Source organism: Chlorocebus sabaeus, chromosome 9, assembly GCF_047675955.1.
Source record: "Chlorocebus sabaeus isolate Y175 chromosome 9, mChlSab1.0.hap1, whole genome shotgun sequence".
Lineage (NCBI taxonomy): Eukaryota > Metazoa > Chordata > Mammalia > Primates > Cercopithecidae > Chlorocebus > Chlorocebus sabaeus.
In genome coordinates this window covers 68,377,471-68,398,410 of record NC_132912.1, presented here as the reverse complement: position 1 = coordinate 68,398,410, position 20,940 = coordinate 68,377,471, and the positions used below count along the sequence as shown (strand labels likewise).

The 20,940-nt window shown below is 54.5% G+C and overlaps 1 protein-coding gene across 1 annotated transcript in view; it reads right to left on the bottom strand.

Annotated features, from left to right (window-relative positions):
* SPOCK2 (SPARC (osteonectin), cwcv and kazal like domains proteoglycan 2) overlaps positions 1 to 19,371 on the bottom strand; it is a 29,544-nt gene extending 10,173 nt beyond the window's left edge. Inside the window, exons 1-4 of the mRNA XM_007963123.3 lie at positions 18,550 to 19,371; positions 2,879 to 2,924; positions 2,520 to 2,634; positions 707 to 821 (exon numbers count right to left, since the gene is read on the bottom strand). Coding sequence (XP_007961314.1) covers positions 707 to 821; positions 2,520 to 2,634; positions 2,879 to 2,924; positions 18,550 to 18,738 — 465 coding nt within the window. The 5' untranslated portion in view covers positions 18,739 to 19,371. The remainder of the gene's footprint in view (positions 1 to 706; positions 822 to 2,519; positions 2,635 to 2,878; positions 2,925 to 18,549) is intronic.
* Between the last annotated feature and the right edge of the window lie 1,569 nt (positions 19,372 to 20,940).

Genomic DNA, 20,940 nt, shown 5'->3' with positions numbered 1-20,940 from the left:
ATGCCACCACACCCAGCTAATTTTTATATTTTTTGTAGAGACAGGGTCTCACTATGTTGCTCAGGCTGGTCTCACACTCCTGGACTCAAGCAATCCACCCGTCTCAGCCTCCCAAAGTGCTGAGATTACAGGCGTGAGCCACCATGACCAGCCTAAAATTTTTTAAATGCTTTCTCAAATATTGTCTTCTGAAATCCTCACAAAAATCCCCATAAGGTGCGAATTCATTCTTCCAGTCAGTTCCTTCTTCCATTGCCTTCTTATGGAGGATTATTTCCTGCTGCCCCAGAAGGCTCCTGCTCACTGGTGAACACTAGCGCCTCCCTGTGGAAATCCTTCTTTCTTCGCCCTCTAACAATTGGATGCCAGAGCTCCTTCTTCCACAGCCATGGACACTTGGCTGAGGCTTCCCTCAGTTCCTTTGACTTGCAGTTACCTGACCGCAGAGTCTCTTCCAGGCCCCACTCCCTACTGGCACCTGTCCGAGGTCAGGGACAGACAGGGTCTGGCTCCAACTCTCAGGTAGTCCCAGCCAGGGCTGCAGGTGGCCCCACTATGGCTGGCTGCATTGAACACACTGACCTTGCCATCTGGCCCCACCTCAGCCCTGGAAACCCCTTGGGAGGCCCCAGCTGGGTCATCCTTTCTGCTTCCTGTGGCCTCGGGTGACTCCACCCCCACCCTACCTGGGGCCAGGGCTCCTCACCACAGAGCTGTATGTGTGGCCATCTGATCCGCAGACAGAGGCAAGCTGGGCCATGTGGCAGGGCTTGCAGATGGAGTCTTTGTTTCCATGGAGTTTCACGGTCGGCTGCTTGATCCTACAGGAGAGGGTGGGGAGCACACCAGGGTGGAGGTGACAAAGAGGAAGGAGCAGGGGAAGGGAGGGCTGAGGAGACCTGTTCCAACAGGAAGGCAGCAGCAACCTCCAGCAGATCAGCCCCTTCCTGCCCCTGCCCACCCTCCTCACACTGCTGCCAGAGCTTCCTCCAGCTCAGAAGGTTGAACCAACTGGGCAAGGCATAAATTCCCCCAGCTTCGCTTCTTCCAGGCTTCACTGAGTCCCATGGGGCCTTCAGGTAGCAACTCCAGGTCTGACAGCCAGAGGTAAAAGGGAGTCACACTTCACTTAAGGGGTCAGACCAAATCTGAGGTTGCAAACTGATGACCTCTGGGCCATATTTGGCCACCAAGGGTTTTTTTTTTTTTTTTTAATTGAGTTATTTATGCACTAACATTTACCAAACGGGAGAGTTCACATAAATACCTAGATTCTTGGCCTTTCTTTGAAAAATGAAAGACGTGGGAGTCCTGGACCTGCATTCCCACATAATGGGCCAGGGCCAAGAAGGAGCTGCCAGGCTTGTGCTCCACAGAGCGGCCCGTGAAAAAACCGCTCTTCATGCATTACATTACCGGCCACGCCCCGCAGCCTTCTAAGACTGCAACTCCATCTTTCATCTTCTATGATTCAGGAGAGAAGGGAATGAACTGGAACCTTTTCCAGGGTCTTGAAGCCAGACAGAGCCTTGTCCTTGGGCTGGAGCTAAGACTTCCTTTTTTTTTTTTTTTTTTTGAGATGGAGTCTCACTCTGTCACCCAGGCTGGAGTGCAGTGGCGTGATCTTGGATCGCTGCAACCTCAGCCTCCCAGGTTCAAGCAATTCTCCTGTCTCAGCCTCCCAAGTAGCTGGGACTATAGGCACAAGTGACCATGCCTGGCTAATTTTGTATTTTTAGTAGAGGCAGGATTTCATCATATTGGTCAGGCTGGTCTTGAACTCCTGACCTTAGGTGATCCACCCACCTTGGTTTCCCAAAGTGTTGGGATTACAGGCGTGAGTCACCACACCCAGCTGGAGCTAAGGCTTCCTTAAATGTCCCTCACTCCTTTCTCCTCTGTAAGCTACAACCTCTCACAAGCTACCACCTTAAATATTTCATGAAGTCACTGCATGTCAAAGCTGAAGGGAACCTCAAATTATCTAGTCTAACCTATTTGTCTTAGAGATACTACATCAAGGCCCAAAAAGGAGATGTGACTTTCCCTGGATCCCACAGTGTTTGGTAATTGTTCTTATATGGTGTGGCTTTCTCCTCACTCATCTCTTGAATGACTTACTTTAGGTGAAGACAGCCGCCATGTTGTAAGGACACTCAAGCATCCCTACAGAGGGGTCCACATGACCAGGAACTGAGGCCTCGCCTCCCACCAAGAGCATAAGAGTGAGCTTGGAAGTGGATCCTCCAGCCCCTGACAAGCTTTCAGATGAAACAGCCCCAGCCAGCACCTTGATTATAACCTCAAGACAGACCCCGAGCCAGAACCATCTAAGAGAACAACTTCTGGATTCCAACCCTCAGAAATGATGTGAGATAATACATATTTGCTGTTTTAAGCACTAAGTTTTATAATTTATTTCACAGCAGTAGATGGCTAATTCATAAGGAGAGGGTCAGTTGAGCCCTTGCTCTTTGAACACACCCCCTCCAGGGCTCCCACCTCCCCAAACCCCTCACCTGTGCTCCAGCTTCTTGCGACTGATGCACATAGCCCGCTGGTAGCCCTGGGCGATGCACACTTTGTGGCGGCTGCACTTCACCTTCTGGCAGGGGTCCTTGGTGGTGTCCAGGGCTACAGGGGCACAGAGTCAGGACACAGGTCACCTGGGAGAACCCAAGAACCTCCAGCCCCGCTTCTGAGCTGGGAGGCCTCTCCCTCCAGCAGCCCTTGATAACCAGAGCTCCTGAGCTCAGGAGTCCCACCCCTACCAGGGCCTGGCTGCTCAAGGAGCCTCCAAGCGGGGTCAGGGCTTGCCCTCTGGTCTCAAGTCTTCACACTTATCAGTCACCTTCCCCCGCCGGGAGAGTCATGTTACCTTCATCTCCTTGCTGATTGTCCTCCCAGCTCTTGATGTAGTCGTCCTAGAGGACAGAGAGGGACAAGGGAGAAGGGAAGGGCTAAGATCCATATCCCAGAGGTTCAACTGCAGGGCCAAGGAGAGGCCGGGCCAGCAACGCCATGTGCCAATGGCCGTCATCCTGGTGGCTGACTCCTGTCCACCCAGGCCCTGCCAACTGCCTTCCCCACACCTCTATCCCTGTAAACCCATGTCTAGAATCCTTTCCAGCCTCTCCCGCGAGCTCCTTATGGCCCCCGCGCCACACTGGAGGCTGGCAGGGAAGGCAAGTCAGAGTGAGGGTGTGGAGGGACAGGAGGGGAGGGGGTGTGCTCTGCAGAGACCACACAGACTGGGCCCCCCAGCAGTACTCACCTCCACTTCCTGGAGATTAGGGAACAGCCGCAAGCCATGGAAAACGGAGCAGGAGGAGAAAGGGAGAAAGATGGGGATATCAGTGTGAGGCCTTCTGGTGTTTCTGGGGTCCCCCGCCTCGTCATGTGGCCATGGGTGCTGAGCAATGGCCTTTGATGGCTGTGTTCCTCTGACCCCCAGGAACCCCAACAGGAGGCCAGTATTCTTACGTCTTCACCACAGAGCTTAAGACTGGCCTTAGGAGAAGAAGAGGCTTTTTCTTTGAGAGGGTGGGGCACCCCCACTCCATTCCCAGCCCCACCACCAGGACAGATGTCCGAGGGGCCCACACTGCACGGGAACAGAGCTTCTCATGCCTGTGCCCTGGGTGTCCCAGAAACTGCCTGAGAAACGGTGCACTGTCTGTCTCCTGCCAAGGCCCCTTCCTTGTCAGTCCGCTCTCCTGACCTCTGCCCACCATGTGAGTGAGGCGGGAGGAAGGCCCTCTCATCTAGGCTGCAAAGGGATGCTTTTTGCTCCAGGTCTCACTTCTCTACAGAGCTCAGCTGGTGCACGGAGTGAGTGGGGAGGCCATGCCTGTGATGAGGCTTCCCCAGTTATCACAGGTCAGCTTCAAATCCTCAGAGGCAGAGGACCCAGAAAGGGTCCTATGAGGTCACCTGGTCCAGCCCCCTCTTTGTGCAGGAGAAAGCCCAGAGACAGGAGATGACCTGACCCAGGTTCTCCTGTCACAGAACCCAGGTGTGCCGACACCCAGCACAGGCCACTCTTCTTGCTACAACACACTCTCTGAGGCCTAAGACACAAGGGAGACCTTCTCACCCTGCTCTGGCTGCAGGGGCCTCTCGGGCCATGGACCACAGAGTGGCCAGAGGCAGAGCACCTCCCACCCAACCCAGCTCCCTGGTAAGAACACTCAACTTATCTGGCTTCCTCCCTTTCCCCTACAGGGCAGAGACAGTTGCTAAAAAACACCAAACAGTCCCATGGCACTCCTGGTGGAAGCTCTGCCAGGCAGGCAAGGAGGGGGCTTCCCGGGCCTGGAGGCTGGCAGTTACAAGGACCAGCTGCCCACTTCCTCTGCGTGGGGCTCCAGGAGGGGCTCTGGGAGCTGGGGGGGAGAAGGGCATGAGAAGTCATGCGCAGCTGCCCCCTTCATACTGAGTTCTGCCCTAGCCCAAAGGAACGGAGATGTGCAGGGGTGAGCAGAGCTGTCAGATCTAGGGGAAAAGCGCACGGGGCCATGGCACCAAAGGGCACCCACATGCATGCAGCAGTGGGCACACAGAACCATGCCTAAAGGGCTTTGAAATCCCAAGGCCTTCAGGCTTCTGAAGCCTCCCCTGGAAGCTGGCAAGCATCAGAGCAGGCAGGGTGAGGCCTCCTGGACAAAGGCCAGAAGGGGCCAGACCCGAGCAAGCAGTTGGCATCACCACCAAGAAAGACGCGGTGTGCACAGGCATAGACCCGAGTGCATGCTTCTGTGCGTGTGTGCATTTATGCAGACCCAGGTGCACTCATGCACACTCACAGGTCTGTACCATGTAGCGTGTGTGTGCAGGTGCGTTTGTGTGTATGCACATCCTCATTTATGCACAGGTGGACATATGCACACACGTGTGTAGCTACAGTAGGAAAACAAGGACACTAACAAGGACACTGTTCACCCAGTGCCAGATAGTTTTTATCCAGAAACAAGGTGACAAAACCCACTCTGTGAGCAGCCTCCAGTTTCGCACTCGAGGCTCTCCCTCAGGCTGGCCTTCCTGCCTCTTCCGCAGTGCGAGAGGGAGGCAGCAGGAGACGGGAAGGAGGGAGAGGGTGGGAGGACCACAAACTGCTCCCATGAGGGCCCAGGCCGGCTCTCTCCCTCTCTCTCCTTCTTTCTCTTGCTTTCACCTGCGTCCCCGTGTGTTCCTGTGTCCCTTTCTCCTCTGTCTCTCTCACTGAGCCTCTTCCCCACCCCTCTGCTCGGCCCACACCTGGCCACACATACCCAGCAGCCAAGAGTCCCAGCAGCCAAGAGTCCTGCAGCCCCTGGGCCCAGGAGCAGACAGAGGAAGGCTGCAGGGGTGCTTCCTGGGAGCCTGCGGGGCACCTGGCCTCACACCCACCCCATCCCTGGGGCTTGACCTGAGCACTCTTGGGCCCCTAGGCAAGCTTCTGCGGAGGTACCACTTCCCTCATTTGCTAAAACCAACGAAGCCTTCTCCAGGAGCTCCTCGGGGTGCAGGGGTCCTCTGCTGGGGGTCCACCCCACAGAAGATGGAGGGAGGCCAAGAGAGGTGCAGCTGCTGAGGCCATGATGACAAGGGTTGGGGCAAAAGTGGCAACTGGTCTCCATCAGCTGGGGTCTTCCCATCTGTACCCATCATCCCCTGGGGCAAGGGTGGGGACAAGACTGTGCAGGTGACAGGAAATGGCTGGGTTCTGGGAGGGAGGTATGAGCCCTCAACCATACCTGCCCTCAACCAACAAGATCTGTGTGCCCATAACCCACCTGCCCTGCCCAGAGTGGGAGTACGGAAGGCACCTCCAGCCCCTGGGCGTCATCTGAGGCCCCTGATACTTCCATCCTCTGGCCCAACCCTGCTGCCTTAACCTCCAGCCAGGCTGTGAGTGGAATCTTTGGGACTCAGTACACAGTGGATTCTCAAAGATCAAGACCAAGAATTTCTGATTAGAAATTTGAGGGAAAGTGGGGATGGGGTGGGAGTTCTAAGAAAGGGACTTCCCCAGCAGCTCCACCATCCCCCACTCCCCTCCTGACTCAGTTGGCAGGGAGGCAGCCCCTTCTGTGCAAAGCACTGCCCCAGGTTCCAGCCTCGGCTTTTTGCCTCTGCTGTGGCCAGGCTGGGTGGGAGGGATGGAGGGGCCCCGGTGGATCTGGATTCCAGGACCCTCACTCCCAGGAGAGCAAAGACAGCCAGCCAGAGAGGGACGAGGAGAGCAGGGCCCTGGGGTCCTGCAGATCCCCAGGCTTCCCCTGACCTGTGCACCTTGGGCAAGCACCCGACCTCAAGGGGCTCAGTGCCTCACGGGACTACTCAGATTAAAGCAGATGGCACCTGTGAGGTGCCTGGGATCCAAGAAGCACTTAACAAATCAAAGCTGAAAAGGCCCCGGACTGCGGGTGGGGAAAAGGGGGACAGAGATGCCACATGAGGAACCCCGTAAAAGTGGAGAGGGAGAGGCCACCACGGGGACAGCAGAGACCATAGGCGGTGTGAGGAGAGTCCCCTAGGTGGTCTTGCAGGGAGGAAGGATGAGGAAGTCCTGTGGGCAACTTGGGAGTGGCCACTCTGAGGGCAAAACCCAGGGACACACTGAGGGCCCCTGAGGCCAGGTGTGGGCTGGTGCCACCTTTAAGCTGATAAGAAGGTGTTTGTTGGCAAGTGCGAATAATGCCTTTCAGTGCAGCGTTGGGTGTCTATTTCTGGCACCCCAGTGGGCTCATTAGCAGTTGTGAGAAATGGTCTCATCAGGGCACCTGGGGTTTCTCAGGAAACAGAGGCCCCGTTCTACACCTGAGAGTGCTGGCAGGTGGCTCTGCTGCCAACCTCACCTGGAAAATGGGGATTTGGAAGAGCCCATGGCTTGTATTGCGTGGTGCTTAGATATGCTTATCTATCTACCTATCTATATGAGTAAAGCTTTTAATTTAAAAACAGTTTTTTTTAATAGAGATGGGGGTCTTGCCATGTTGCCCAGGCTGGTCTTGAACTCCTGGGCTCAGGCAATCCTCCTGCCTTAGCCTCCCACAGTGCTGAGATTACAGGCGTGAACCACTGTGCCCAGCCTGCATGGTACTTTTAGAGTAAGTTCTCTCCAGGAATTTGGATGGGTCTGCCTTTTGTCTTCACAGTCCTATGAAGTAGTCAGAGCCAACAGGATCAACACCAGAAGAAAGGAGAAAATGAAGGTTCCGAGAGGAAAAGCAACTGGCCAGAGATCGCAAGACAAAAGAGGAACTGAGCCAGGGTTCCCTATCCCCCACTCCCACCCCATAAGTTAGAGTATCTCTCCTTAAGAGAGTACCAGTGTCTGCACTGAGGAGGAGGAGGTAGAGAGAGGACATAGAAGGGGCATTGGACCAGGAGTCCACTTTCAGCCTGGCCCACAGCGTGTCCTCAAACAAGTCACTTCCTTACTGTGCCATGAGAACCTCAGTGGTGACTGTGCCTTAGAATCAGCCGAGGAGCTCTTTATTTTTATTTATTTATTGAGACAGGGTCTTGCTCTGTCACCTAGGCAGGAGTGCAGTGGCACGATCATAGCTCACTGTAGCCTCAAACTCCCAGGCTCAAGCGATCCTCCTGCCTTGCAAGTACCTGGGACCACGCGCATGTGCCACCACGCCTGTCTAACTTTTGGTGTGGTTTTTTTCATAGAGATAGGGTCTTGATATGCTGCCCAGGCTGATCTCCAACTCCTGGGCTCAAGTGATCCTCTTGCCTCAGCCCCCCAAAGCACTGGGGTTACAGGCATGAGCCACCGTGCCCTTCCCCGAGGAGCTTTTTAAATCTTCCAGCACCCACGTGCTACCTGAGACTTCTGGAATCCCATGGGCAAGACCCAGCTTGGGCCAGGCTTCTGCACTGGCTCTAGGCAGGCAGCTTAGAGACCACTGAGACAGCCATGAGGCCTCAGGTCCCTCCCGCTCTGTGCTTATGTCTAACACTTTGCTGATGTTCTTGGGTATCTTCACCCCAAACACGGGGCCTCTGGGATGAAAAAGAGCAGCCGTTCTTCCTCCCTCCGAGGGTGCCTCACACAAAGCAATACAAGGGGCGCTAAGGAACAGGCTGGTCCAGGGAGAACCCAGGCTCCTGCTTCCCATTCCAGGCCTGTTCCTGCAGCAGGCTCACAGTGCCACCCTTGCCAACCCAAAGACTGTCCTGCCCCTTCCCCTCCCAAATCCCTCTTGCCTGCCCTCCCTGCCCTCCACCCACTGGCCTGGACCACCCCAACCTGAACAACTGCAGCGCCCCCTGAGGGTCTCCCTCCTCCCACCATCTTCCACATGGCTGTGGCCACCCAGATCCTTCCAGAACACAATTCTGACCCGGTCTCTCCCTCCTTGAAACTGAATATACAGTTTGATCTCATTTTGGGGAAAAAGAAAGTGAGTAGGTGAAAAGGATTTACACCAAAATGGTAATAGTCGTTTCCTCTGCTGGGTAGGAATACAGAGAATTCTGACATCTTTCTTTCTGACATCTTTCTTTTCTGACATCTTACTTTCCCCAAAATTTCTGCAATGAACATATATTACTTTGTAATAAAGGGAAAAGACATAATCATAACCATAATAAATATAAATAATAAAATAAAATAAATTCTAAAAATAATAAAAAATATAATAAGTATTATATTTTGAAAGCCCTTCACGGGTTCCCTGTCACCTACAGAAGAAATTCCGTCTTCTCTTGATCTCTCCCTGGCTGCCCCGGCTCCAGGTCCCTCCTGCAAGGTTCCAGCATGGCCAGCACAGCCTTCGCCATCTGGAATGCGAGTTCACGTCAGCCCCAGAATTTCTATTCATCTCCCAAAACCCAGCTCGGCCATCATCTTCCCGAGCCCCACTCCTTATCCTTTAGGCCAGCTGCGCCTCACAGAAGTCTACCATTGCTCCAGTGACACCAGGCAATGTCACCTCCGCCTCACTCCGCCCTAGTTAGATGGCCAGTTCCTTGGATGCCCTCCTTGAGGGCAGAGATCATGTAAATTTCTTCTCTCTATGCCCAGCATCTAGTAATACACACTCCTAACACTGGCTGACATCTTTACAGCAATTACCACGTGGCAAGCATTATGCTAAACATTTTACATTCATTAGCTTGTTTCCTCTTCACAACAACTCTAAGAAACATTACTATTATTATCTCCATGTCTCAGATGATAAAATTGAGGCTCAGAGAGGTTAAGTGACTTATGCAGGGTCACACAGCAATTGCAAAGGAGAAGAGTGCTGTACCCAGAACTGTGATTCCAGAATCCATGCCTCTAACCAGTACTCCATGAATGTTAGCTGATGAAAAAAGTCCCAGGCCAGGGGTGGGTCCCAGGAGGCCCAATCCCAGCCCACAGGTGGTTTCTCCTACCACACCAACTCAGCTTCAAGCCCTAGGCAGGGAGTTTTGCAGTTAGGAGGGGAGGGTCTGGCGGTGGAAGGGGAAGACACCTGGGGGCCCCCGTTCTCCAGGCATTTTTCAGAAACCCCTTCACACGACCCCTGGTTTGGCTGGTTTGGAGCTAACCCATCTCCAGCTTTGATCTCTGCAGCTCAGCTCCGTTGCCATGGAGACGGTGCCCACTGCGCCAAGCTGGGGGAGACAGCAGTGAGTGCGCAAGCCTAGTCAGGCTTAGGGGGCACATGCTGGGTGTTTCCAAGTGCTGTTTACTTCCTGTCATTTTAATTAGCACCCAAATCACCCGCTCACTTCACAGCTTGAATTAACCCAGTCTCTCCCAGCTTCTCCATCTGGTGGGAAGCTTGGGGCCCAGCAGCGCATCAGCAAAGAAGAGCAGCCCTCCAGACCCTGGCTTATGGGGTCAAGATCCACCTGCTTCTTTGCAGCACAATGTGACAGGGAGACCTTACCCCCTACACCCCTCACCACCAAGGACTCGGGGGCCTGGGCTCCTGCTTGGTCTTGCCACTGACTGCCAGCAAGTGAGTTGCTTCCCTTGCTGGACTGGCTTCCTTGGCTGTAAAATAAGGATGACCCCCTTGCCTTCCCCTCTGAGCTACAGAAGAACCCAAGCAATCATGTCTGCAAGGGCACTTTGTGAACTGAAGCTCTGTACTTTCAAAACACACAAGACAGGACGCCTGAACCCCGGGTTCTCTGGCACACACCCGGGGAGTGTAGGGGCAGGGCTGGGCAGAGGCTCTGTAGGGTCTCAGTGTTACAAGGGGCCTCAATATGGATGTCTGACATTGTCTCCACTTGCCACACAGCCAGAAGCACAGCAAGAGGACGGAAAGAAGACGGTCATCATAAGACTGAATACACTACAACTTCCCTAACCTTGTTACGGCATTTCTTCATTTTTTAATAGATCAAGAATCTCTAAAAATGGAAGTGGGCCAGGCCTGGCTCAGCATCTGAGAGGCCCTGTACCTGCCATTATTTTGACCTCATTCCTCAGGCAAGGGAGCCTGTGATGGAGGCCAGTCCACCGAAGAAGGCCCAGGACTGGAAAGAAGCTGGCCTCTGTGGCCTTCTCCTGCCCTCCCTGGAAATAGCCACAGGACACAGAGAGAAGGACCCAGAAAAGAGCGAGGCGGGGCCCAGTGGCGACACCTGGGATCCTCCTCTGCTGAGGATTAACACCCCATCACACACCCGGGAGAGGGCACTTTGGGAGGCAGCATCCCTGCGAGGGGGTGGGGGTGGCTGGGCAGGGGGGTGGGGGGCAGAGGGGCCAGGTGTAAATACTTGCCCCTCTCTTGGAGGCGGCGGCAGAGGCTGTGTTAGGCCTGGATAAACAGAAGGAGACAGGCATCTAGAAGACTCCAGCCTCCCACCTCCTCTGCCCTCAGAGGAATTTCCTTAGAGGGCAAAAATGTGCTTATCATCACTCCCCGCATGCCAGGAGCCGGGCTGGGCCTGGGCTCAGGTATGCCTGTGCCAACACCCACCTGATGCCTGGGGCCTGACCTCCCTGCTGGTCCAGTGGCATTTTGGTGGTTGCCCTAGTCCTTGGTCCCTGCCCCAATAGTCCATAAAGGGCAGAGAACAGTGGGAGGAGTGAGAGGCCCGGGGCTGTGTTCTGAGCTGCCTCAGGACCCTGACTTCCCTTCTGGAACATGGGGATGGGGGTCAGAATTCAAGCCCCAGGGAGGTCTGAGGGAGACCCCAGGGCTGGAGCCGAGCCACAGGCCATGGTGCAGGGGAAGAGCCCCGGGCCGCAAGAGGAGCGGTGTCGCAGGTGCCTGCCCTTTCTCTGGCCCTGTTTCTTTTTTTTTTTTTTTCCTGCCCTTTCTCTGGCCCTGTTTCTCTTTTTTTTTTTTTTTTTTTTTTGAGACAGAGTCTCGCTCTGTTGCCCAGGCTGAAGTGCAGTGGCTGGATCTCAGCTCACTGCAAGCTCCACCTCCCAGGTTTACGCCATTCTCCTGCCTCAGCCTCCTGAGTAGCTGGGACTACAGGCGCCCGCCACCTCGCCCGGCTAGTTTTTTGTATTTTTTAGTAGAGACGGGGTTTCACCGTGTTAGCCAGGATGGTCTCGATCTCCCGACCTCGTGATCCGCCCGTCTCGGCCTCCCAAAGTGCTGGGATTACAGGCTTGAGCCACCGCGCCCGGCTGGCCCTGTTTCTTTACCTGTGAAATGTGGGGCTCAGTGCTTCTGAGCCTCCAGGATTCTGCTCCCCCAGTTCTTCCAAACTGAGAACTTGGAGATTAGCAGAATAGGAGCCTGAACGATTTCAGACTCGTTGAGTCCTCTGCCCTGTGCCAGGGGACAAGGGGTCAGGGAAGGAGCGAGCTGTTTGCATCCAGGCAGAGGTAAGACACCAGCGGGGTCTGGCTTACCCTTCTGTACAGGGCAGCCTTGACAGATTGGCAGGTGTCAGGGCAGAGAGCAGGAGGGGGCTGCACACCCCGCCTTACAGAAGCTGTTCTCTACCCGAGGGAGCCCTGTCCCCACCATCCACATGTCTGATAGGTGACTGGCACACTCTTTGGGCATAATAAGGTGTGGGAGTGGGGAAGAGGCTCAGAGCACCCTCTCCACAGGATAAAGTGGGAGACTGGCTGCAGCCAGGGACAGGCACAGAGGGCTGAAGGACAGGGAGACCTGGGGACAGTCGTCCTTCATTTATCATTCACTCCCTTATCCCACAAATGAATCACTGAAATTCAGGGAGCTGAGCGTGTTGCTGTGTTTGTCCCAATGTTTTGGGGTTCAGGAAGAGGAAGAGATCTCCCCAAATCACCAGCACAGTCAGACCAGCACTCCAGCCCCTCTTTATTTGAACCCACAGCACTGCTACTTGGAGAGGAGAGGGAGGGGTGCAGAGAATGTGCTGGATGAGATCCTGTCTGGCTCTAACATGCCACAGTGCACACGTTTACATTGAGCACCTACTGTGTGCCAAACACCCCATGCAATGCTCTGGGGATGGGGTGGTAAGCTACGCAAGGCAGTCTGTTCCCAGACCCTGTCCTCAGGGGATTACGATGGGAGGAATGTGACAAACATACATTACAAATACCAGCAGGAGGACTCTGAAGATACAGCCCGCAGTTTAAGTGATGCTATGAGGTGGCATCTAAACCTGTGCCAAATGAGTTATGGCCAATAAATGCTGCAGGAACCCCAAGGAAGGAGCCACACCTGCAACTGGATGCTGGCCAAGCCCTTGGGCGGTCAGAGGCTGGCACACTTCAAGAGCCACAGCCGGGCCAGGTCTGCACACTGAGGCTGGGCATAGTGGTATCTAAATTCTATATCCAGGCCTAGGCCTGGGCATACATTTTTCCCATCCACAACTCTAAGAAGACCCACATTGCTCCTGCAAGGAGACGCAGAGATGGCGTTGTAGACTGCATGTTTGTGTTCCCCCAAACCCAAATGCTGAAATCCTGACCTCCAATGGGAGTTGATTAGGAGGCGGGGTCTTGGGGGGGTGGATTCAGTCTAGGTAAGCCATCAGGGTAGGGCCCTCATCGGGGTCTGTTTAAGAGGCTAGAGGCTGGCATGGTGGCTCATGTCTGTAATCCTAGCACTTTGGGAGGTGGAAGGGGGTGGATTGCTTGAGTCCAGGAGTTCAAGACCAGCCTGGGCAACATGGTGAAACCCCCTATCTACAAAAAATACAAAAATTAGCCAGGCGTGGTGGTGTGTGCCTGTGATCCCAGGTACTTGGGAGGCTGAGGTGGGAGGATCGCTTGAGTCTAGGAGGTGGACGTTGCAGTGAGCCGAGATTGCACCACTGCACTCCAACCTGGGTGACAGAGTGAGACCCTGTCTCAAAAAAAAAAAAGGAAGAGGCTACATAGAGCTCATGCTCTCTCTCTCTCTGCCATGTGAGGCTATAATGAGAAAAGTGTAAGCCAGGAAGAGGGCCCTCATCAAACACCAAGTCTGCCAGCATCCTGATCTTAGACTTCCTGGCCTCCAGAAGTGTGAGGATAAAATAAATCTCTGTTGTTTAAGCCACCCCATCTCTGGTATCTTGTTACAGCAGCCCACGCTAACTAGCTAACTAAGAGAGATGATACGTGCATCCTCAGCCTGGTGCTTGCCCCAAGATGCCATTAGGCCCCATTTCTCAGGTTTCTTGGTCTCCAGCTAATATACACCTTCCCCTAATCTGGTCACAGGTACTTTCTCTGGAGAGAAAAGAGAATCTCTTCCTTAAACCCAAAGACTTGCTGCCCAGCCTGTGGCGGTGGTGTGGTAGGATAGGCAGGGTATACCTATGGGTGGCCAGGCCATTGCCAGGTTCTTCCTGGAGTCACAGCATGCTAAAGCCTCTGTAGATGATTTGGTTTCGCCTCCCCACTAAACCACCAGGAAAATCAAGGCCCAGAAAGGTGAAGTGGCTGCCCTAAGGTCACAACTAGTTCTATCCCCTCACTGGGAAGATGAGCAGAGCACTCTCTCTGGCCCTTGGGGCTCAGGGTAGGACAGAGCTCTTCTGTGCTCCAGGTAGCCTTCTGACCTCTTCGAGACGGGGAGGGGAGGGTGCTGGCTTCCCATCCTCTCCGGCTGCTGCAAGACTGGAGTAGCATACGACAGCCTCTCCAGGCAAAGAGGGCTCTTCTCTCCCTCTCTTCCCAGGCTTGGAGTCTCGCTGGGTGTTCAAGAGCCCATCACTCTGCTGACACTGCTCCAGTTAGAAGCCGGGGTGGAGGGGAGGTCAGGGAAAGGCCCACCCTTCCATTCTCAAACCCCAATTGTTGTTGTTGTTGTTATATGTTTTGTTTTGTTTTTAGTCACTTTATCTGGCAGAGGACCCAAACCCCAATTATGAAATCCATCCTGACCCAGTTTTGGGTTCTTCTCACACACCCACACTTACCCACAGACATTGGCGCAGCACATCCCCACACTCACGCTGGTTTAGGTGTGTGGGGTGGGAAGCAGGGAGGGGTGGTCAGGAGGGAGCCCCTTTGTGGCTACTTGCTACTTGCCTTTTTGGTGTTCCTAAACACATGAGACTCGTATGTAGCCAGCAGGTAACAATATCCCTGGACCAGACTCCAGGATCATGATGAAGTCCCTGGCATCCAGGAAGTGCTCAGATCTGCAGTGCATGAGTGACAGTGAACATGCAGTAACGTCTTTCTCACAGGGACAGGCATGGTGTGGGCCAGCCCCAGAAATGAGGACCCATCTGGTGGTTTTTCCATCGGGAAGGAGCATAGTACCTGCCCTGGAAGCCCTCCAGCTCCCTGACAAGGTGCCTTCAGGCTTATGCGTCCCTTTTAGTTTCCTAGTCTGAAACCGAAGCTCAGAGGGGTTATGTGATGTGCCTAGTATCCTGGGGCCAGTCAGTGGCAGAGTCTGAACCTGCACCCAGGCCAGAGCTGTCCCAGCGCACTGCACCCCAGCCCCTCCTGGGTGGAGAGCTGCCTCTGGAGTGTTGCTAGGCCTGGGTGGGGAGCAGGCTATGGGAAGGCTGCTGGAGACACTGGGGGCTTTGGCCCACCTTCCTAGGAGGTGACACTCCTACTCAGGGCATCCTTGAAGACTCAGAGGACATGAGCCAGGGTAGACTTTGTTCTTCAGGATAGACCCTTCCTTTTTACTTTTGCTAAGGGTGAGCCCTAGAATTCCCTGAAAAGCAAAATTAAGTGAGATGACTTGGATTCAAATCTCAGCTCTGCTACTTACTAGCTATTTGACCTTTGGGTAAGTTACTTCTGTGTGCCTCCGTTTCTACAACCATAAAATGGTAGTCTGTAAAGTAACAATAACTATCTCCCAGGTCGTCGACAGGCACAAGAGACCACTCAAATTAAAGTGCTTTCCATAGGGACTGGCAGACATGAGTGCTCACTGCACCAGAGACTCAACTTATATGAACTGTGCGCCTCCTGGGTGCCAAGCACTGTGCAAGACACTCATAAATATAATGAAAACTTCGTAGAAGTGGAGTACAAAGTAGAGAAGAACCAAGAAGAAAGAGAACAGTCAGTTCTTCATAGCCAAGCTCTGTGGAGCCTGCCCTGAAGAATGCTGTGTAATGGACCTGTCTCCTCCAAGTGTCCATCCCTCTAAGCCCTAGATGCTTTGTTCCAAAGACCTGCATTAAATTCCACCCAGTTGTGCAGGGAGTGAATTGGGAGGTAGGAGCATCGGGCAGCAGGGCTTGGAAAAGCCCAGGACTGCCCAGGGCAGGGCATGGCTAGATCTGTGGGCCAGGGAGCCAGGTGGAGTCCACAACCTCCCTGCTCCTCTGCCAGAATCCCCTCCTCCCTGGCAGTCGGGCACCCAGCATTAGAAGAGATCTAGCCAGGCGCAGGCTGTGAAAGCCCTGAGCCCACTGGAAGGGAGGATTACTCAGCTGGTAAATCCTGCCTTCCCTATAATCCTGGTGCTCAGAGAAAGATGCTAAGCTGCCCTCCCTCTCAACCAGCTCTGGCCAATTCCAAAGTGGAGCAACTCCTAAAGTTTTCTTGCTCTTCTTCATTCTCCTGACCCTTTCAACATGATTCCCTCAAATTCCCCCTTCAGTTCTGTCCACATCATTTAATGAGGCATTTCCCTCCCAATCCTGTTGCCTGAGAGTATCCCACTCCTCCTGCTTGCCTCCACCCTACTAGGGCAAATGAGGGGCCCTGCACCATTATGGGGTTATGAACAAAGTTCCAGTTCAACCTTGCAACCCCTTAAGGGGTTCAAATGAAATTCCCATCTCTCCTTTGAGGAACCAAGGAGCATATTTTCCAAAGAGCTGGCCTAATGGAAATATAAAGCCCATTGCTACTGGGCCCAGTTAGAGTGCCTTCAGCCCTTAGGCAGGAAGTAGGGCTTCTTCTGGCAGAAGAGGAATACGTTTCTAGTGCTGGTGGGGACCCTGTATACTGTCTGTGCACTGCACAACTTCAGCGGGCGACATTTCTATTGTGATACCCCTAGAGTTATGCAAAGCAGTGGCTCTGAGCTAGCAGCCTCCTTCCTGCCTTTCTGCAGAGGCTGTCAACAGATCCCCAGGGCCAGGCCCTCCTGCCCAGCCTTCTTTGTCCTACTTCTCTCCCTGACCCTGTCCTCCTGCAGTCAGGACTACCTTCAATGGGGTTTTAGAGGACATCTGCCCTACAAAAGCCTGAGGCTACCAAAATCAACACATGCCTAAAGCTTTCCCATAAATCTTATATGTGCAAGTCCTGAAGACTTTCAAATCTAGTGCCCTTCTTCTGATGAGCATGGGAGGAAGGGGGAAGTGGTTGGCACCAATACAGGGAGACAGGTGGGCAGCCCAGTGCCATGGGGTCAAGCAGTAAGTCATTTATTGTCACCCACTGAGCTGGCTATTAGAAGCAGGTGGAAGAAGGGAGGTGGGGAGGAATCTTTTATTTTAAACCTTTCCTATTCTGATTAAGCATCTCTTTTCCCTCTGACCTTCACTGGTCTCATTTTGGCAGATCAAACAGCCAGTGAGTCGGAGGGAGGCCCAGGCCAGTGACACATGGATTCCGGATGGACCGGCCTGCTGCCACCCCCTCGCTGCTGTGGCCGGGCTGCTGCCCAGGAGGCGGCAGGAGACTGCGGCTCATCTGTGCCGGGCCTGCAGGTGCCTCGGGAAGGCCTCACGGGGCTCAAGGCTCCTGCGGCTGGACAGGTCGCAAGTGGGGCGAAGGCGGAGATCAGCAGCCCATCGGGGGCCCGGCCACTCAGCCTGGAGACCTGGCTACCCGTGGTTCCTGCTGTCCTCTGTGAATTACAACCTGCCAGTTTGACTTTGGGGAGAAACAGTCACTTGTCTGACGGTAATAAAAAGATCCAAATCTCTGCCTCTTCCCATTACTTGGCTGGACAGCCTATGAAGCAAGTGTGTTTTCAACAAATTTCCAAGAACTTGTGGATGCACGCAGTTTAAGAGAAAACCGGAGAGGTCATGGTGTGGCCTGCGTTGTACTGGGTGGGTCAGACGAGGGAATCTGGGGAAGCAGGAGTAAAGATCGGGGTCCTAGAAGAGGTTTTCTGGGGTCAGGGCGATGGTGAGCACTAGGTTGCCAGGAGCAGTCGGCGTCGCCTCTGGTGCATCCGGGCCCATCCCCCACAGCACCCCCAACGATCTCGGGGTCCAGCCACACCCTCCGCCCGCCCTGCCTCACCCCTGCTTCCCCAGCCCACAACCCGGCCCGGCCCGGAGGAAGGAGCCGGCCCGCCAGGCCGCCGCCTGCGACTTCCCCTCTGATCCACAGGTGCCGGTAAACAAAAGTGCCGCAGCCGCCCCCCCGCCCCCACCCCGCGGAGTTCGGCCCAAGGTTACGCCGGGGTTCGGGCGGCGCCCGCCGGGGGCCCCCAGACCCAGCTTCTGGGCTCTCCCGGGCTTCTCAAGCCCACCGGGTCGGGAGCCTTCCTGCGGCTCCGAGCTGCTCCGAGTTGCTCCCCTCGCTCCGAGCTGGGTTCCCCCCTGAAAGATTGGTCCAGGAAAACCCTCCTGGGTCCTCGAGCGCCCTTCTGCACGGGAACCCCAGCCCACCCCCGTACAGACACGCCTTCCACCTTCTCGCCTAGGAAGGCTGCTGGGACCCCAGACCCAGAGCCCCGGCCACACTCCCGTCCCCTGCTGCCCCCTCCCGCAAAGCCCACAGTGGGAACAGAGGGCACCGCGCGAGCCGATGCCACCCTCACTGCCGGCCCCACCCAGACCTGCCGGTGCTGCAGTGCCCCGTATGTGCAGCCTGCAGCATCCCCGTGGCTAGGACAGGCCCGGGGGCGGCTGGCACAACGCAGCGGGGGAGCGGGTCGGGGTCCAGCAGCAGCCAGAGCCCGGGTTCCCCCGGCCCCGCACCCCTTCCCGCTCCCGACCCGCAGAGGCGACCCCGGAAAGCGCGCCCCCGGAGTGTCGGGCGGGTGTGGGGCTGAGGGTCCCGGGGCTGGGGGGTCCCAGGGCCGCCGGCCAGGGCCACAGGGACAGAGGAGGGGCGCCAGGCTGTGATCCCCCCATACTGTTTACTCTCCGTGTAATTAGCCGGCCGGGCTGCGGAGCCTTGGGCTGCGACGTGCGGCTGCCACTCCCGCAGATCCTGGAGCTCACTCCCCTAACCCGCAACCCCGGGCCTCTGCCCGGGCGGCCCTGCGGACTCACGTCTCGGAAGCGGTTCCAGTGCTTGATCTTGCCGCTGTACTGCGAAATGGACGACAGCCATTGCTCGTCCTCCATGAAATTGCCGGGGGTCTCGCCCTCCTTGAGACCCTTGGCGTCACCTTCGGCCAGGGCTGCCGCGGTCAGGAGCAGCAACGGCAGCACCAGCCGCCCGCAGCCCGGGGCGCGCATCGTGGTCCGGGTTCTACGTGGGGGTCTTGACTTCTGCAGTATTTTAATGTCCTTCCTCCCACCCCGCTGCTGGTGAAGAGCACGCGGCTGTCCTCAGCCCTCCTCCCGCGGTCTGCGTCCGGTGACTGGCGGAGAGTGGGTCGCGGCTGAAATGTGACCTGGTTAGGAGATGCACTTGTCTGAAAAAGCCCAGCACTGGACGCGGAGAGGGAGAATCAGAGAGGCTGCGCCAGCAGGGGCTGTAACTGTAGCATCAGCATCACGTTTGACATCATCATACCTGGTTTAAAAAAAAAAAAAAAGGAGTGGGTAGATTTCAAAGCGAAGCGCTCTCTGGATGAGAGCGCCAAACGCCAGCCAGCCGCAGCGGGGCCCAGCCCAGCCTGGCGCACAGGGAGTTGCAGACCAAGAAATCAGAATCCCGAAATGTCCCTGAGCTCTCTCCAAGGATGGAGAGCAAGAAGGGCCCCAGGATCTCCCCGGGGAAGATGGGATGGGGGAAAGGGCGCAAAACTCTCCGGTTACAAAGCCAGCCAGGCTCAGGTGTCAGAAAGGGAATTTGGCCAGACACCGTTTTTCTCCCCTTGCCTCCCACCCGCAGGGGCCTGCGCCACAACCCTGACAGCTGGCTTCCTGGAGTTATGGCTCTACTGTAATGGGTGGCTTCGTTAAAACAAAAGCCGTATAACAACTGGCTGCTCAGAACCATTGCTCCCCAGCGGCACCGCGTTGCGCGAGGCAAGGCCTGAGCACTGAGTGGCTGGTGAAAGAGAGGCAGATGTCCTCCTCCCCAAGCAGCTGTTTAGGGGCTGTCACCCTTTTTGTTAGCTCTTCCTAGGACAACCCTAAAAGGCAAATGTCTGACCATTTCATCTGCCTTAGAGGCTGCAAATTTGGAAAAGGCATATTTGCTTCTGGTTTTTTGACTTTAAGTTAGTTTGAATGAGCCACTGGGGAAGCTGGGACGTGCGGGGGTGGGGTGGGGTGCTGGTTTTGTTTAAGGTGTTTTGTTGAAACTGTGACCCTCCTTATTGGCTGTAGATTTAAATGTTGACATACCAGCGGGGAAAGGTTGGAGGCTGGCCACAGTCCCAAGATCACAGCAGAAATGGGGGAGAGGTTTACATTACAAATACATTAAAGAGGAAACATCATCTAATGGGACAAAACCTAGTTAGTGAACTTTTGTGACCCAAGGCCTAGACTGTGTTTTTAAAAAGACTTAGCTGCTGTGATCTAAAAAATAAAATTTTAAAAGGCAATGAAAAACATGATCTTAATCAGTAGGAAAAAACATAGCTTACAAGGTTCCTCCTCATCCTGAATCTGGCCTGTCTGGGAACTCTGAATGCCTCAGTGGCTCAGGCCGGAGTCTCCTTGGGAAAACAGAAAACAATAGCTCCCTTTCTGTGTTTTTTTGTTTCCTTTGCTGTTGGATTTATTGGTGGTGCTGCAGTGAGGCCCTGGCCATTGACGTCTTCATCTCACAGTAATAAAGCATTCTTCCTGGGTGTGTCCTGGCGCTGTACAGTGGGAGAGCATGGCTTGCTGTCATGGAGACTGGGGGACAGAATCCCTTACTGGCTAGATTCTTGAGCAATTACCTATTTTCTAACTAAAATTAATGGTAATACCACCATTAAAATTGCTGTAAAGTGCAGGCAAAATTACATACTAAGTGTCTGGGCATAATAGGCATTTTTTAAAAAGTTAGTCTTCCCTCTGGTTGGGAAGAGAAGGCTACGGTGTCCCATAGTTCTGAAAATTTATGAAAATTTGCCATCTTTTCCACTATCTCAATCCTACAATCCTTGTGTGTGTGTGTGTGTGTGTGTGTGTGTGTGTGTGTGTGTGTGTTTTAGCAAAGCTAACTATATATCTCTAAGGCACTTAGGAGATAGGTACCAGATACCACAGCTCTCCCATTCCTGTGCTATCTTAGGGACTTCCAGAGTTACCAAAGTTGCTAAATGAAGAGTTTGGAAAGGTGCTGTCAAGATGCCCATCAATATGACAATAGCTGTCTCCAGACTCTCAGGGTTAAAATGGCTCCCACAGTCCCAGGTAGCTTCTCCAGTGGGACTCGCCTTCTGTAGCACCTTCAAGCTGGGTCAATACTAGTCCTGTGTCGAAAGCTAATCAACAACATCCCAGTCCCATTAGTGAAGCCAATAGTAATGCTATTTAGGAAAAAGAACACAA